Genomic DNA, 15,929 nt, shown 5'->3' on the forward strand with positions numbered 1-15,929 from the left:
CCTCTCTCCTTATCCCCCCTCTCTCTCTCCTTACCTCTCCCCCCTCTCTCTATCGCTCCTTACCTCTCCTCTCTCTCTCTATCGCTCCTTACCTCTCCCCCTCTCTCTCTATCGCTCCTTACCTCTCCTCTCTCTCTCTATCGCTCCTTACCTCTCCTCTCTCTCCTTACCTCTCCCCCTCTCTCTCTATCGCTCCTTACCTCTCCTCTCTCTCTCCTCTCTCCAGGAGGGATGGTATTAGCAGCAGATTATTCCCAGTTGGAGCTCAGAGTGTTGGCTCACCTCTCTAAGGACAAACGTCTGCTACAGGTCACACACACACACGGACACACACACGGACACACACACACACACGGACACACACACACACACGGACAGACACACGGACACACACACACGGAAACACACATATGGGGACACACACACACGGACACACACACTACTTTCATCTGACCTTGTCCAAACGTGTGTCAGGTGTTGAATGGAGGAGCTGATGTGTTCCGCTGTATCGCTGCTGAGTGGAAGAACATTGACCTGGAGACTGTAGACGACACCCTGAGACAACAGGCTAAACAGGTACACACAGCATGTGTTTTACCTTGTGGGGACCTAACATGTGTTTCCATTAAACCCAACCCCAAAGCAGCCATTGTGGGCATCTGGGAGATGTCCCCACTAGGGTAGTAACACGCACTGCATTTGTTTCCAACTTGATGTTTGTTCATTATATTGTGTGTGTGTGTGTGTGTGTGTGTGTGTGTGTATGTGTGTGTGTGTGTGTGTAGATATGTTATGGTATAATCTATGGGATGGGAGCCAAATCTCTGGGGGAGCAGATGGGGATCGAGGAGGACGATGCAGGTGCCTATATCCAGAGCTTCAAGGACCGATACACAGGTACACACACTGATCTGGCTGGGTGAGAGTGAGTGAGTGAGTGAGTGAGTGAGTGAGTGAGTGAGTGAGTGAGTGAGTGAGTGAGTGAGTGAGTGAGTGAGTGAGTGAGTGAGTGAGTGAGTGAGAGAGAGAGAGTGTGAGAGTGAGAGAGAGAGTGTGAGAGAGAGTGTGAGAGAGAGAGAGTGTGAGAGAGAGAGTGTGAGAGAGAGAGAGTGTGAGAGAGAGAGTGTGAGAGAGAGAGTGTGAGAGAGAGAGAGAGAGAGTGTGTGTGAGAGTGGTTGTGTGTGTGTGTGTGTGAGAGTGTGTGTGTGTGTGTGTGTGTTACTACAGCAACATACATACTTCTATGTATATTAGCTTTTCTGCTTGATGAAAATGGAGCTGTGTGATTTACTGTGTGTCTGTCTAGGTATCCATAGGTTCCTGAAGGAGACAGTGCGTAGCTGTGTGTGTGATTTACTGTGTGTCTGTCCAGGTATCCATAGGTTCCTGAAGGAGACAGTGCGTAGCTGTGTGTGTGATTTACTGTGTGTCTGTCCAGGTATCCATAGGTTCCTGAAGGAGACAGTGCGTAGCTGTGTGTGTGATTTACTGTGTGTCTGTCCAGGTATCCATAGGTTCCTGAAGGAGACAGTGCGTAGCTGTGTGTGTGATTTACTGTGTGTCTGTCCAGGTATCCACAGGTTCCTGAAGGAGACAGTGCGTAGCTGTGTGTGTGATTTACTGTGTGTCTGTCCAGGTATCCACAGGTTCCTGAAGGAGACAGTGCGTAGCTGTGTGTGTGATTTACTGTGTGTCTGTCCAGGTATCCACAGGTTCCTGAAGGAGACAGTGCGTAGCTGTGTGTGTGATTTACTGTGTGTCTGTCCAGGTATCCACAGGTTCCTGAAGGAGACAGTGCGTAGCTGTGTGTGTGATTTACTGTGTGTCTGTCCAGGTATCCACAGGTTCCTGAAGGAGACAGTGCGTAGCTGTGTGAAGAAGGGTTTTGTCCAGACTCTACTGGGGAGGAGGAGATACCTACCTAACATCAACAGCAACGGCTACACCAGGAAACAGGTAGCTAACATCACACACCAGGAAACAGGTAGCTAACATCACACACCAGGAAACAGGTAGCTAACATCACACACCAGGAAACAGGTAGCTAACATCACACACCAGGAAACAGGTAGCTAACATCACACACCAGGAAACAGGTAGCTAACATCACACACCAACACCAGGAAACAGGTAGCTAACATCACACACCAGGAAACAGGTAGCTAACATCACACACCAGGAAACAGGTAGCTAACATCACACACCAGGAAACAGGTAGCTAACATCACACACCAGGAAACAGGTAGCTAACATCACACACCAGGAAACAGGTAGCTAACATCACACACCAACACCAGGAAACAGGTAGCTAACATCACACACCAGGAAACAGGTAGCTAACATCACACACCAGGAAACAGGTAGCTGACATTTAATCTTGGTAAAAATTCCCTGTCTTAGGTCAGTTAGGATCACCACTTTATTTTAAGAATGTGAAATGTCAGAGAGAATGATTGATTTCAGCTTTTATTTCTTTCATCACATTCCCGGTGGATCAGAAGTTTACGTACACTCAAATAGTATTTGGTAGCATTGCCTTTAAGTTGTTTAACTTGGGGTCAAACGTTTCGGGTAGCCTTCCACGACAAGTTGGGTGAATTTTGGCCCATTCCTCCTGACAGAGCTGGTGTAACTGAGTCAGGTTTGTAGGCCTCCTTGCTCGCACATTCTTTTTCAGTTCTGCCCACAAATGTTCTATAGGATTGAGGTCAGGGCTTTGTGATGGCCACTCCAATACCTTGACTTTGTTGTCCTTAAGCCATTTTGCCACAACTTTGGAAGTATGCTTGGCGTCATTGTCCATTTGGAAGACCCATTTGTGACCAAGCTTTAACTTCCTGACTGATGTCTTGAGATGTTGCTTCAATATATCCACATACTTTTCCGTCCTCATGATGCCATCTATTTTGTGAAGTGCACCAGTCCCTCCTGCAGCAAAGCACCCCCACAACATGATGCTGCCCCCCCCGTGCTTCACGGTTGGGATGGTGTTCTTCGGCTTGCAAGCCTCCCCCTTTTTCTTCCAAAACATAACGATGGTCATTATGGCCAAACAGTTCTATTTTTGTTTCATCAGACCAGAGGACATTTCTCCAAAAAGTACAATCTTTGTCCCCATGTGCAGTTGCAAACCGTAGTCTGGCTTTTTTATGGCGGTTTTGGAGCAGTGGCTTCTTCCATGCTGAGTGGCCTTTCAGGTTATGTTGATATAGGACTTGTTTTACTGTGGATATAGATACTTTTGTGCATCTTTACAAGGTCCTTTGCTGTTGTTCTGGGATTGATTTGCACTTTTCGCACCAAAGTACGTTCATCTCTAGGAGACAGAAGACTCCTTCTTGATCGGTATGACGGCTGCATGATCCCATGGTGTTTATACTTGCGTACTATTGTTTGTACAGATTAACTTGGTACCTTCAGGCGTTTGGAAACTACACCCAAGGATGATCCAGACTTGTGAAGGTCTACACATTTTTTTTTCTGAGGTCTTGGCTGATTTCTTTGGATTTTCCCATGATGCCAAGCGAAGAGGCACTGAGTTTGAAGGTAGGCCTTGAAATACATCTTCAGGTTCACCTCCAATTGACTCAAATGATGTCAATTAGCCTATCAGAAGCTTCTAAAGCCATGACATAATTTTCTGGAATTTTCCAAGCTGTTTAAAGGCACAGTCAGCTTAGTGTATGTAAACTTCTGACCCACTGGAATTGTTATAGAGTGAATTATAAGTGAAATAATCTGTCTTTTAGCAATTGTTGGAAAAATGACTTGTGTCATGGACAAAGTAGATGTCTCAACCGACTTGCCAAAACTATAGTTTCTTAACAAGACATTTGTGGAATGGTTGAAAAACAAGTTTTAATGACTCCATCCTGAGTGTGTGTACATTTCTGCCTCCAACTAGCTGTGTGTGTGAATCCTCTTCAGGCGGAGCGTCAAGCTGTTAACACGACAGTCCAGGGGTCAGCCGCTGACATCGTTAAACTGGCTACCGTCAACATTCAGCAATGTCTTAGAGACACCTACCCTGCTGCTCCTCTCTCACACCAACACACAGGTAACACCTACCCTGCTGCTCCTCTCTCACACCAACACACAGGTAACACCTACCCTGCTGCCCCTCTCTCACACCAACACACAGGTAACACCTACCCTGCTGCTCCTCTCTCACACCAACACACAGGTAACACCTACCCTGCTGCTCCTCTCTCACAGCAACACACAGGTAACACCTACCCTGCTGCTCCTCTCTCACACCAACACACAGGTAACACCTACCCTGCTGCTCCTCTCTCACACCAACACACAGGTAACACCTACCCTGCTGCCCCTCTCTCACACCAACACACACATTGGTAACACACACACACACACACCTACCCTGCTGCCCCTCTCTCACACCAACACACATACACACACACACAGGTAACACACACACCTACCCTGCTGCCTCTCTCTCACACCAACACACACACACAGGTAACACACACAACTACACACACACACACAGGTAACACACACACCAACACACACACACAGGTAACACCTACCCTGCTGCCCCTCTCTCACACCAACACACAGGTAACACCTACCCTGCTGCCCCTCTCTCACACCAACACACAAGTAACACCTACCCTGCTGCTCCTCTCTCACACCAACACACAGGTAACACCTACCCTGCTGCCCCTCTCTCACACCAACACACAGGTAACACCTACCCTGCTGCCCCTCTCTCACACCAACACACAAGTAACACCTACCCTGCTGCTCCTCTCTCACACCAACACACAGGTAACACCTACCCTGCTGCCCCTCTCTCACACACAAACCTGAAAAGTTTGCTGTGCGATGTGGAATCTTCATTTGGGAGCACCAGTGCGACTATAAGAAAATGGCCCAGATAATTGTTGCAATGATTACTGTACCACAGCCTCTGGGTGTCATAGTGAAAACACTGAGCTCTGGGTGTCATAGTGAAAACACTGAGCTCTGCTGTACCACAGCCTCTGGGTATCATAGTGAAAACACTGAGCTCTGCTGTACCACAGCCTCTGGGTATCATAGTGAAAACACTGAGCTCTGGGTGTCATAGTGAAAACACTGAGCTGTGCTGTACCACAGCCTCTGGGTATCGTAGTGAAAACACTGAGCTCTGCTGTACCACAGCCTCTGGGTATCATAGTGAAAACACTGAGCTCTGGGTGTCAAAGTGAAAACACTGAGCTGTGCTGTACCACAGCCTCTGGGTATCATAGTGAAAACACTGAGCTCTGGGTATCATAGTGAAAACACTGAGCTCTGGGTATCATAGTGAAAACACTGAGCTCTGCTGTACCACAGCCTCTGTGTATCATAGTGAAAACACTGAGCTCTGCTGTACCATATTGACATATGGTACATATTGATGTATACATTATATATTATAGAGAGTCATGGTAGTGAGGGGTACATATTAATGTATATATTATAGAGAGTCATGGTAGTGAGGGGTACATATTGATGTATATATTATAGAGAGTCATGGTAGTGAGGGGTACATATTGATGTATATATTATAGAGAGTCGTGGTAGTGAGGGGTACATATTGATGTATATATTATAGAGAGTCGTGGTAGTGAGGGGTACATATTAATGTATATATTATAGAGAGTCGTGGTAGTGAGGGGTACATATTGATGTATATATTATAGAGAGTCATGGTAGTGAGGGGTACATATTAATGTATATATTATAGAGAGTCATGGTAGTGAGGGGTACATATTGATGTATATATTATAGAGAGTCGTGGTAGTGAGGGGTACATATTGATGTATATATTATAGAGAGTCATGGTAGTGAGGGGTACATATTAATGTATATATTATAGAGAGTCATGGTAGTGAGGGGTACATATTGATGTATATATTATAGAGAGTCATGGTAGTGAGGGGTACATATTGATGTATATATTATAGAGAGTCGTGGTAGTGAGGGGTACATATTGATGTATATATTATAGAGAGTCGTGGTAGTGAGGGGTACATATTAATGTATATATTATAGAGAGTCGTGGTAGTGAGGGGTACATATTAATGTATATATTATAGAGAGTCGTGGTAGTGAGGGGTACATATTGATGTATATATTATGGAGAGTCATGGTAGTGAGGGGTACATATTAATGTATATATTATAGAGAGTCATGGTAGTGAGGGGTACATATTAATGTATATATTATAGAGAGTCATGGTAGTGAGGGGTACATATTGATGTATTTATTATAGAGAGTCATGGTAGTGAGGGGTACATATTGATGTATATATTATAGAGAGTCATGGTAGTGAGGGGTACATATTGATGTATATATCATATATTATAGAGAGTCATGGTAGTGAGGGGTACATATTGATGTATATATTATAGAGAGTCATGGTAGTGAGGGGTACATATTGATGTATATATTATGGAGAGTCATGGTAGTGAGGGGTACATATTGATGTATATATCATATATTATAGAGAGTCATGGTAGTGAGGGGTACATATTGATGTATATATTATAGAGAGTCATGGTAGTGAGGGGTACATATTGATGTATATATTATAGAGAGTCATGGTAGTGAGGGGTACATATTGATGTATATATCATATATTATAGAGAGTCATGGTAGTGAGGGGTACATATTGATGTATATATTATAGAGAGTCATGGTAGTGAGGGGTACATATTGATGTATATATTATAGAGAGTCATGGTAGTGAGGGGTACATATTGATGTATATATTATGGAGAGTCATGGTAGTGAGGGGTACATATTGATGTATATATTATGGAGAGTCATGGTAGTGAGGGGTACATATTGATGTATATATTATAGAGAGTCATGGTAGTGAGGGGTACATATTGATGTATATATTATAGAGAGTCATGGTAGTGAGGGGTACATATTGATGTATATATTATAGAGAGTCATGGTAGTGAGGGGTACATATTGATGTATATATTATAGAGAGTCATGGTAGTGAGGGGTACATATTGATGTATATATTATAGAGAGTCATGGTAGTGAGGGGTACATATTGATGTATATATTATAGAGAGTCATGGTAGTGAGGGGTACATATTGATGTATATATTATAGAGAGTCATGGTAGTGAGGGGTACATATTAATGTATATATTATAGAGAGTCATGGTAGTGAGGGGTACATATTGATGTATATATTATAGAGAGTCATGGTAGTGAGGGGTACATATTAATGTATATATTATAGAGAGTCATGGTAGTGAGGGGTACATATTGATGTATATATTATAGAGAGTCATGGTAGTGAGGGGTACATATTGATGTATATATTATAGAGAGTCATGGTAGTGAGGGGTACATATTGATGTATATATTATAGAGAGTCATGGTAGTGAGGGGTACATATTGATGTATATATTATAGAGAGTCATGGTAGTGAGGGGTACATATTGATGTATATATTATAGAGAGTCATGGTAGTGAGGGGTACATATTAATGTATATATTATAGAGAGTCGTGGTAGTGAGGGGTACATATTGATGTATATATTATAGAGAGTCGTGGTAGTGAGGGGTACATATTGATGTATATATTATAGAGAGTCGTGGTAGTGAGGGGTACATATTAATGTATATATTATAGAGAGTCGTGGTAGTGAGGGGTACATATTGATGTATATATTATAGAGAGTCATGGTAGTGAGGGGTACATATTAATGTATATATTATAGAGAGTCATGGTAGTGAGGGGTACATATTGATGTATATATTATAGAGAGTCATGGTAGTGAGGGGTACATATTGATGTATATATTATAGAGAGTCATGGTAGTGAGGGGTACATATTAATGTATATATTATAGAGAGTCATGGTAGTGAGGGGTACATATTGATGTATATATTATAGAGAGTCATGGTAGTGAGGGGTACATATTGATGTATATATTATAGAGAGTCATGGTAGTGAGGGGTACATATTGATGTATATATTATAGAGAGTCATGGTAGTGAGGGGTACATATTAATGTATATATTATAGAGAGTCATGGTAGTGAGGGGTACATATTGATGTATATATTATAGAGAGTCATGGTAGTGAGGGGTACATATTGATGTATATATTATAGAGAGTCATGGTAGTGAGGGGTACATATTGATGTATATATTATAGAGAGTCATGGTAGTGAGGGGTACATATTAATGTATATATTATAGAGAGTCATGGTAGTGAGGGGTACATATTGATGTATATATTATAGAGAGTCATGGTAGTGAGGGGTACATATTGATGTATATATTATAGAGAGTCATGGTAGTGAGGGGTACATATTGATGTATATATTATAGAGAGTCATGGTAGTGAGGGGTACATATTGATGTATATATTATAGAGAGTCATGGTAGTGAGGGGTACATATTGATGTATACATTATGTATTATAGAGAACCGTGGTCATGGCAGGGCTGTTAAACGTCATCGTGGGGCGTTTTTCATCCTGCAGCTTCATGATGAACTCATCTATGAGACCGCAGAGGAGGACCTCATACAGGTAACACTCTGACCTTTAACCCCTGACCTCATACAGGTAACACTCTGACCTTTAACCCTTGACCTCTACAGGTAACACTCTGACCTTTAACCCCTGACCTCATACAGGTAACAATCTGACCTTTAACCCCTGACCTCATACAGGTAACAATCTGACCTCAAACCCTGACCTTCAACCCTTGACCTCATACAGGTAACACGCTGACCTTTAACCCCTGACCTCATACAGTGTTAGGTTCTAAACAAACAGTAAAAACTACCGGACAACTAGGACAAGCTCAAACCAAGTGTATTCACCCAATGGGCCAGACATGCTCCCACCAGCACCAGTATATAAACCCCCCTCCTTCCCTCTAAACATTACATCTTTGTTGCTAGGCAGGAAGTTAAGTGATGTGGGTAATAAAATGTTCCTTCAATGGGGAGGTCTGGTAAATTATATTTCTATGTTTGTACCGTCTTTCTGTCTAGGTGGCTCAAATAGTGAAAAGAGAGATGGAGAGTGCTGTGAAGCTCTATGTTAAGCTGAAAGCCAAGGTCAAGGTGGGACCCAGCTGGGGGAACCTGCAGGACCTGGACATCTGAACAACGTCCCAATGATCTCCCCTTCCTCCCAATGGATCTGAACAACGTCCCAATGATCTCCCCTTCCTCCCAAAGGACCTGAACAACGTCCCAATGATCTCCCCTTCCTCCCAATTATCTCCCCTTCCTCCCAACGGGCCTGAACAATGTCCCAATGATCTCCCCTTCGTCCCAATGATCTCCCCTTCCTCCCAAAGGATCTGAACAACGTCCCAATGATCTCCCCTTCCTCCCAAAGGATCTGAACAACGTCCCAATGATCTCCCCTTCCTCCCAATGATCTCCCCTTCCTCCCAAAGGATCTGAACAACGTCCCAATGATCTCCCCTTCCTCCCAAAGGATCTGAACAACGTCCCAATGATCTCCCCTTCCTCCCAATGGACCTGAACAACGTCCCAATGATCTTCCCTTCCTCCCAATGATCACCCCTTCGTCCCAATGATCTCCCCTTCCTCCCAAAGGATCTGAACAACGTCCCAATGATCTTCTCTTCCTCCCAAAGGATCTGAACAACGTCCCAATGATCTCCCCTTCCTCCCAAAAGACCTGAACAACGTCCCAATGATCTCCCCTTCCTCCCAAAGGATCTGAACAATGTCCCAATGATCTCCCCTTCCTCCCAATTATCTCCCCTTCCTCCCAACGGGCCTGAACAATGTCCCAATGATCTCCCCTTCCTCCCAATTATCTCCCCTTCCTCCCAACGGGCCTGAACAATGTCCCAATGATCTCCCCTTCGTCCCAATGATCTCCCCTTCCTCCCAATTATCTCCCCTTCCTCCCAACGGGCCTGAACAACGTCCCAATGATCTCCCCTTCCTCCCAACGGGCCTGAACAATGTCCCAATGATCTCCCCTTCAAGAGGAAGGAGGTGTTATTGGGACCTGTTGGTGACAGAGCAGAGGCACAGTATTTATGAATATCTCAAGGAGTTCCACAGTGTGTGACTTTGTTTAATGTTTGTGTCTTGAACATATTTTTTAACCAGCGTACTGAATGTAACGAGGACTTTAGTGGGTCCACATCAACCTGCTGAGATGAAGGGGAAATGTGATGTTTTCATCCCAGTAATACTGATATAACAGGGTGTGGTTACTGTCCACTATAAATAATACTGATATGGTGTGGTTACTGTCCACTATAAATAATACTGATATAACATGGTGTGGTTACTGTCCACTATTGATAGAACATGGTGTGGTTACAGTAGAGATAAACCAATATTCCTGATATTCTGTGAAATTGTAAGTTATGATTCTTGGTTGGTTTGGTTTCTACAGTGGGCTGTTATCCTGACTGAGAATGTCAGAATGAAACTCAGAAAATGCTTCTAATTACTTGATTTATATTTATTTTATTTCACAAATGGTACAGATCTACCAGCGCCTAACATCAAGCCTGGTTCGTCTTCTAGGAGAGGAAGGTTCGGACGGTGCCCTTGACCAGTCCTCTGCATATGGGACATTTCCTCAGAGAGGGAGCACACTCCTTACAGACCACCAGGTGACCACACGGGATGAAGACAATGTTCACCTCCTTGTCCATACACACCTTACAGGTCCGCTCCTCCTGCAGGCGCCGTAGCTGCTCCTCCATCGGCAGGTCTGGAGGGGAGGAGGGGGGGAGGAAGAGGAGGAGAGTGGGGGAAGGGAGATGGAGTGGGAAGAATAGAGATGCAAAGTGAAAAACAACAGTAAACAGGAAGGGAAAGAGGATGCCTCAGCAGTTCAACTGAAATGTGTCTTCCTGAATCAGAGGTGCAGGGGGCCATAATCAACGTCATCGGCGCCCAGGGAACAGTTGTTATAGGCTAACTGCCTTGCTCAAAGGCAAAACGGCAGAGTTTTCCACCTTGCTGGCTTGGGGATTTGAATGATGCTGCGCTCCCCTTGGGGCCGTCAGTGATGCTGTGCTCCCCTTGGGGCCGTCAGAGATGCAGGGCTCCCCTTGGGGCCGTCAGAGATGCAGGGCTCCCCTTGGGCCGTCAGTGATGCAGGGCTCCCCTTGGGGCCGTCAGTGATGCAGGGCTCCCCTTGGGGCCGTCAGTGATGCAGCGCTCCCCTTGGGGCCGTCAGTGATGCAGGGCTCCCCTTGGGGCCGTCAGTGATGCAGGGCTCCCCTAGGGGCCGTCAGTGATGCAGCGCTCCCCTTGGGGCCGTCAGTGATGCAGGGCTCCCCTTGGGGCCGTCAGTGATGCAGGGCTCCCCTTGGGGCCGTCAGAGATGCAGGGCTCCCCTTGGGGCCGTCAGTGATGCTGGGCTCCCCTAGGGGCCGTCAGAGATGCAGGGCTCCCCTTGGGGCCGTCAGCACTCCCCTTGGGGCCGTCAGTGATGCAGGGCTCCCCTTGGGGCCGTCAGTGATGCTGTGCTCCCCTTGGGGCCGTCAGTGATGCAGGGCTCCCCTTGGGGCCGTCAGTGATGCAGGGCTCCCCTAGGGGCCGTCAGTGATGCAGGGCTCCCCTTGGGGCCGTCAGTGATGCAGGGCTCCCCTTGGGGCCGTCAGTGATGCAGGGCTCCCCTTGGGGCCGTCAGTGATGCAGGGCTCCCCTTGGGGCCGTCAGTGATGCAGGGCTCCCCTTGGGGCCGTCAGTGATGCAGCGCTCCCCTTGGGGCCGTCAGTGATGCAGCGCTCCCCTTGGGGCCGTCAGAGATGCAGCGCTCCCCTTGGGGCCGTCAGAGATGCAGCGCTCCCCTTGGGGCCGTCAGAGATGCAGGGCTCCCCTTGGGGCCATCAGAGATGCAGGGCTCCCCTAAGGGCCGTCAGTTTTTGCTTCGTCATTATGGGGTAAGCATGTGTACCAAATTTTGTTACAATACGAATATCGTTGACTGATTTATATGCCAGCCCACGTGAATACATATTGGTCAATAAAAGCCATGTCGTTTTAGGTACTAGTCTGGGAAGTATTGCGTTGAGAGACGTGTTGTCATTCTAAATGCCGTTGAATCCTTCTTGGTGGACCCTATGTGCTGAATTTCACGACTTTGGATCAAACGGGGTTAGGGGCGTCACCTTTCAAAGTTAGCGTTTTCAACTGATGGTTATAGCGCCACCATCTGGCAAATCAGTGTAATTTTCTAAATGACAGATCTCTATGGCAAACGCATCTCTCACCCTTGTTTCATCAAAAATCGGGCCAGTGCTGTCTGACATGTAGCGTGTGATGAGCATACAAACAGACAGAGACAAATCCACACAAACACCGACTGACACATGGTAACGTACACACCGCTCTCTTACTAGTGCAGGGTAGAGCGAGGCAATGAGGCCTCAGAACCACCCACTCAATCACTGCTGACAGCCAATAGCAGCTCTCAGGAGATTAAACCCCTCCCATAGGATGACACTTCTGACCCCGCCCATCCATCCCAGTTCCAAGGCCTCATTCCACAGGCCAGCAGGTCTCTAAGCCAAAGCTACAAGCAGAAAAAAGCCCTGTATGTAGAGATGTGTGTGTGTGGCTATAGCCAGGCAGTGTGTGTGTGTGTGTGTGTGCGTGTGTGTGTCTATAGCCAGGCAGTGTGTGTGTGTGTGTCTACAGCCAGGCAGTGTGTGTGTGTGTGTCTATAGCCAGGCAGTGTGTGTGTGTGTGTGTCTATAGCCAGGCAGTGTGTGTGTGTGTGTGTGTGTGTCTATAGCCAGGCAGTGTGTGTGTGTGTGTGTCTATAGCCAGGCAGTGTGTGTGTGTGTGTCTATAGCCAGGCAGTGTGTGTGTGTGTGTCTATAGCCAGGCAGTGTGTGTGTGTGTGTCTATAGCCAGGCAGTGTGTGTGTGTGTGTCTATAGCCAGGCAGTGTGTGTGTGTGTGTCTATAGCCAGGCAGTGTGTGTGTGTGTGTCTATAGCCAGGCAGTGTGTGTGTGTGTCTATAGCCAGGCAGTGTGTGTGTGTGTGTCTATAGCCAGGATGTGTGTGTGTGTGTGTCTATAGCCAGGCTGTGTGTGTGTGCGTGTGTGTGTCTATAGCCAGGCAGTGTGTGTGTGCGTGTGTGTGTCTATAGCCAGGCAGTGTGTGTGTGTCTATAGCCAGGCAGTGTGTGTGTGTCTACAGCCAGGCAGTGTGTGTGTGTGTCTATAGCCAGGCAGTGTGTGTGTGTGTCTATAGCCAGGCAGTGTGTGTGTGTGTGTGTGTGTGTGTCTATAGCCAGGCAGTGTGTGTGTGTGTGTGTGTGTCTATAGCCAGGCAGTGTGTGTGTGTGTGTGTGTGTGTCTATAGCCAGGCAGTGTGTGTGTGTGTGTGTGTGTGTCTATAGCCAGGCAGTGTGTGTGTGTCTATAGCCAGGCAGTGTGTGTGTGTGTGTGTCTATAGCCAGGCAGTGTGTGTGTGTGTGTGTGTCTATAGCCAGGCAGTGTGTGTGTGTGTGTCTATAGCCAGGCAGTGTGTGTGTGTGTCTATAGCCAGGCAGTGTGTGTGTGTGTGTCTATAGCCAGGCAGTGTGTGTGTGTGTCTATAGCCAGGCAGTGTGTGTGTGTGTCTATAGCCAGGCAGTGTGTGTGTGTGTGTCTATAGCCAGGCAGTGTGTGTGTGTGTCTATAGCCAGGCAGTGTGTGTGTGTGTGTGTCTATAGCCAGGCAGTGTGTGTGTCTATAGCCAGGCAGTGTGTGTGTGTGTCTATAGCCAGGCAGTGTGTGTGTGTGTGTGTCTATAGCCAGGCAGTGTGTGTGTGTGTGTGTCTATAGCCAGGCAGTGTGTGTGTGTGTGTCTATAGCCAGGCAGTGTGTGTGTGTCTATAGCCAGGCAGTGTGTGTGTGTGTGTCTATAGCCAGGCAGTGTGTGTGTGTGTGTCTATAGCCAGGCAGTGTGTGTGTGTGTCTATAGCCAGGCAGTGTGTGTGTGTGTGTGTCTATAGCCAGGGTGTGTGTGTGTCTATAGCCAGGCAGTGTGTGTGTGTGTGTCTATAGCCAGGCAGTGTGTGTGTCTATAGCCAGGCAGTGTGTGTGTGTGTGTATATATATCTACCTGACAGATCTTGACTTGGTGATGAGGCTTCATTTGCCTGGGCTGAAAGGGTCAATGAGAACAAGAATTAAACATAAATTTGAAATTAAACTGAACTGAGCTGGGTGAAGTGGGACTAACTGAGCTGAGCTGGGTGAAGTGGGACTAACTGAGCTGAGCTGGGTGAAGTGGGACTAACTGAGCTGAGCTGGGTGAAGTGGGACTAACTGAACTGAGCTGGGTGAAGTGGGACTAACTGAACTGAGCTGGGTGAAGTGGGACTAACTGAACTGAGCTGGGTGAAGTGGGACTAACTGAACTGAGCTGGGTGAAGTGGGACTAACTAGACTGAACTGGGTGAAGTGGGACTAACTGAACTGAGCTGGGTGAAGTGGGACTAACTGAACTGAGCTGGGTGAAGTGGGACTAACTGAACTGAGCTGGGTGAAGTGGGACTAACTGAACTGAGCTGGGTGAAGTGGGACTAACTGAGCTGAGCTGGGTGAAGTGGGACTAACTGAACTGAGCTGGGTGAAGTGGGACTAACTGAACTGAGCTGGGTGAAGTGGGACTAACTAGACTGAACTGGGTGAAGTGGGACTAACTGAACTGAGCTGGGTGAAGTGGGACTAACTAGACTGAACTGAGCTGGGTGAAGTGGGACTACCTGAACTGAGTGAAGTGGGACTAACTGAGTGAAGTGGGTCTAACTGAACTGAGCTGGGTGAAGTGGGACTAACTAGACTGAACTGAGTGAAGTGGGACTAACTAGATGATACTTTATAACTCAGGCTCAGCATAGCCCTGAGCTGTAAAATAAACTTTATATACAAGGATGGGTCAATCTGATGGTTTAGTAGGCTGACCTAGATCAGTTGTGTGCCTGACCCCTGATCTACCCACCAATCATTCCCACAGACAAGCTCAGAACGATACAACACATCCCACCATCCTTCCCAAACCTGGAGCTGCACACCCCATGACAAGGGGTTAAGGAGCTGAGGATTCCAAAACTAGGGGTTAAGGAGCTGAGGATTCCAACACTAGGGGTTAAGGAGCTGAGGATTCCAAAACTAGGGGTTGAGAGCAGAAGGGACTAGGGGTTAGGGAGCTAGGCATTAGGAAACTAGGGCTTAGGGAGCTAGGGGTCTTAGGAAATTGAGGATTAGGAGCAGAATAGAGCTAGGAAGTAAAGGGACTATGAGTTAGGGGACTAGGGCGAGCCACAGTGAGGGATGTTCAAGGTCAAGTCTAGCAGGTTAGGGTAAGGGGAAAAGAAGTTAGGGTGTGAGGTAAGAGTTGAAAGGTCAGAAGTAAGGTTTACCCATAAGGTCTCTGAGCAGGTAGACATCGTTCTTCTGGATCCAGTTCCTGAAGACCTCAGCTGCTGCGTTCCCTTTAGTCAAGACCAAGTCTATCAGTTTGGCTGTCTGCTGCTGAGAGGACTGGCCCTGTAGACCACTGTATTCCTCTCCACCTGAAGAAACAGGGGTCAGAGGTCAGCACCAAGTCTATCAGTCTGGCTGTCTGCTGCTGAGAGGACTGGCCCTGTAGACCACTGTATTCCTCTCCACCTGAAGAGACAGGGGGTTAGAGGTCGGCTGCTGGCCCTGTAGACCACTGTATTCCTCTCCACCTAGGAGGTCAGGGGGTTAGAGGTCGGCTGCTGGGAGGACTGGCCCTGGAGACCACTGTTCTCTTCACCTGCTGTAGAGGTATCATAACACCAATATAGTACTATAGTAGTAGCATATTTGTAATGATATACTGATGGGCGCTCCAGGACCGACTAAACATTAATATTGTAGTAGTAGCAGCTTGTAGTATATACCATGTATTAGTAACATACTGATG

General features: G+C 46.6%; 2 protein-coding genes across 8 annotated transcripts in view; one reads left to right on the top strand and one right to left on the bottom strand.

Annotated features, from left to right (window-relative positions):
• Positions 1-9,543, top strand: part of polq (polymerase (DNA directed), theta) — an 81,209-nt gene extending 71,666 nt beyond the window's left edge. Inside the window, exons 29-35 of the mRNA XM_036967736.1 lie at positions 227-309; positions 475-576; positions 786-897; positions 1,835-1,956; positions 3,928-4,057; positions 8,447-8,553; positions 9,024-9,543. Of these exons, the coding sequence (XP_036823631.1) occupies positions 227-309; positions 475-576; positions 786-897; positions 1,835-1,956; positions 3,928-4,057; positions 8,447-8,553; positions 9,024-9,137 (770 nt within the window). The 3' untranslated portion in view covers positions 9,138-9,543. The remainder of the gene's footprint in view (positions 1-226; positions 310-474; positions 577-785; positions 898-1,834; positions 1,957-3,927; positions 4,058-8,446; positions 8,554-9,023) is intronic.
• A 927-nt stretch (positions 9,544-10,470) lies between these two features.
• birc2 (baculoviral IAP repeat containing 2) overlaps positions 10,471-15,929 on the bottom strand; it is a 36,646-nt gene continuing 31,187 nt past the window's right edge. For all 7 annotated transcript variants that reach the window (XM_036968048.1, XM_036968053.1, XM_036968047.1 and 4 more), the window contains 3 exons: positions 15,400-15,552; positions 14,097-14,138; positions 10,471-10,743 (listed from right to left, as the gene is read on the bottom strand). In XM_036968048.1, coding sequence (XP_036823943.1) covers positions 10,550-10,743; positions 14,097-14,138; positions 15,400-15,552 — 389 coding nt within the window. In that variant the 3' untranslated portion in view covers positions 10,471-10,549. The remainder of the gene's footprint in view (positions 10,744-14,096; positions 14,139-15,399; positions 15,553-15,929) is intronic.

The sequence above is a fragment of the Oncorhynchus mykiss genome, chromosome Y (genome assembly GCF_013265735.2).
Source record: "Oncorhynchus mykiss isolate Arlee chromosome Y, USDA_OmykA_1.1, whole genome shotgun sequence".
Classification (NCBI taxonomy): Eukaryota; Metazoa; Chordata; class Actinopteri; order Salmoniformes; family Salmonidae; genus Oncorhynchus; species Oncorhynchus mykiss.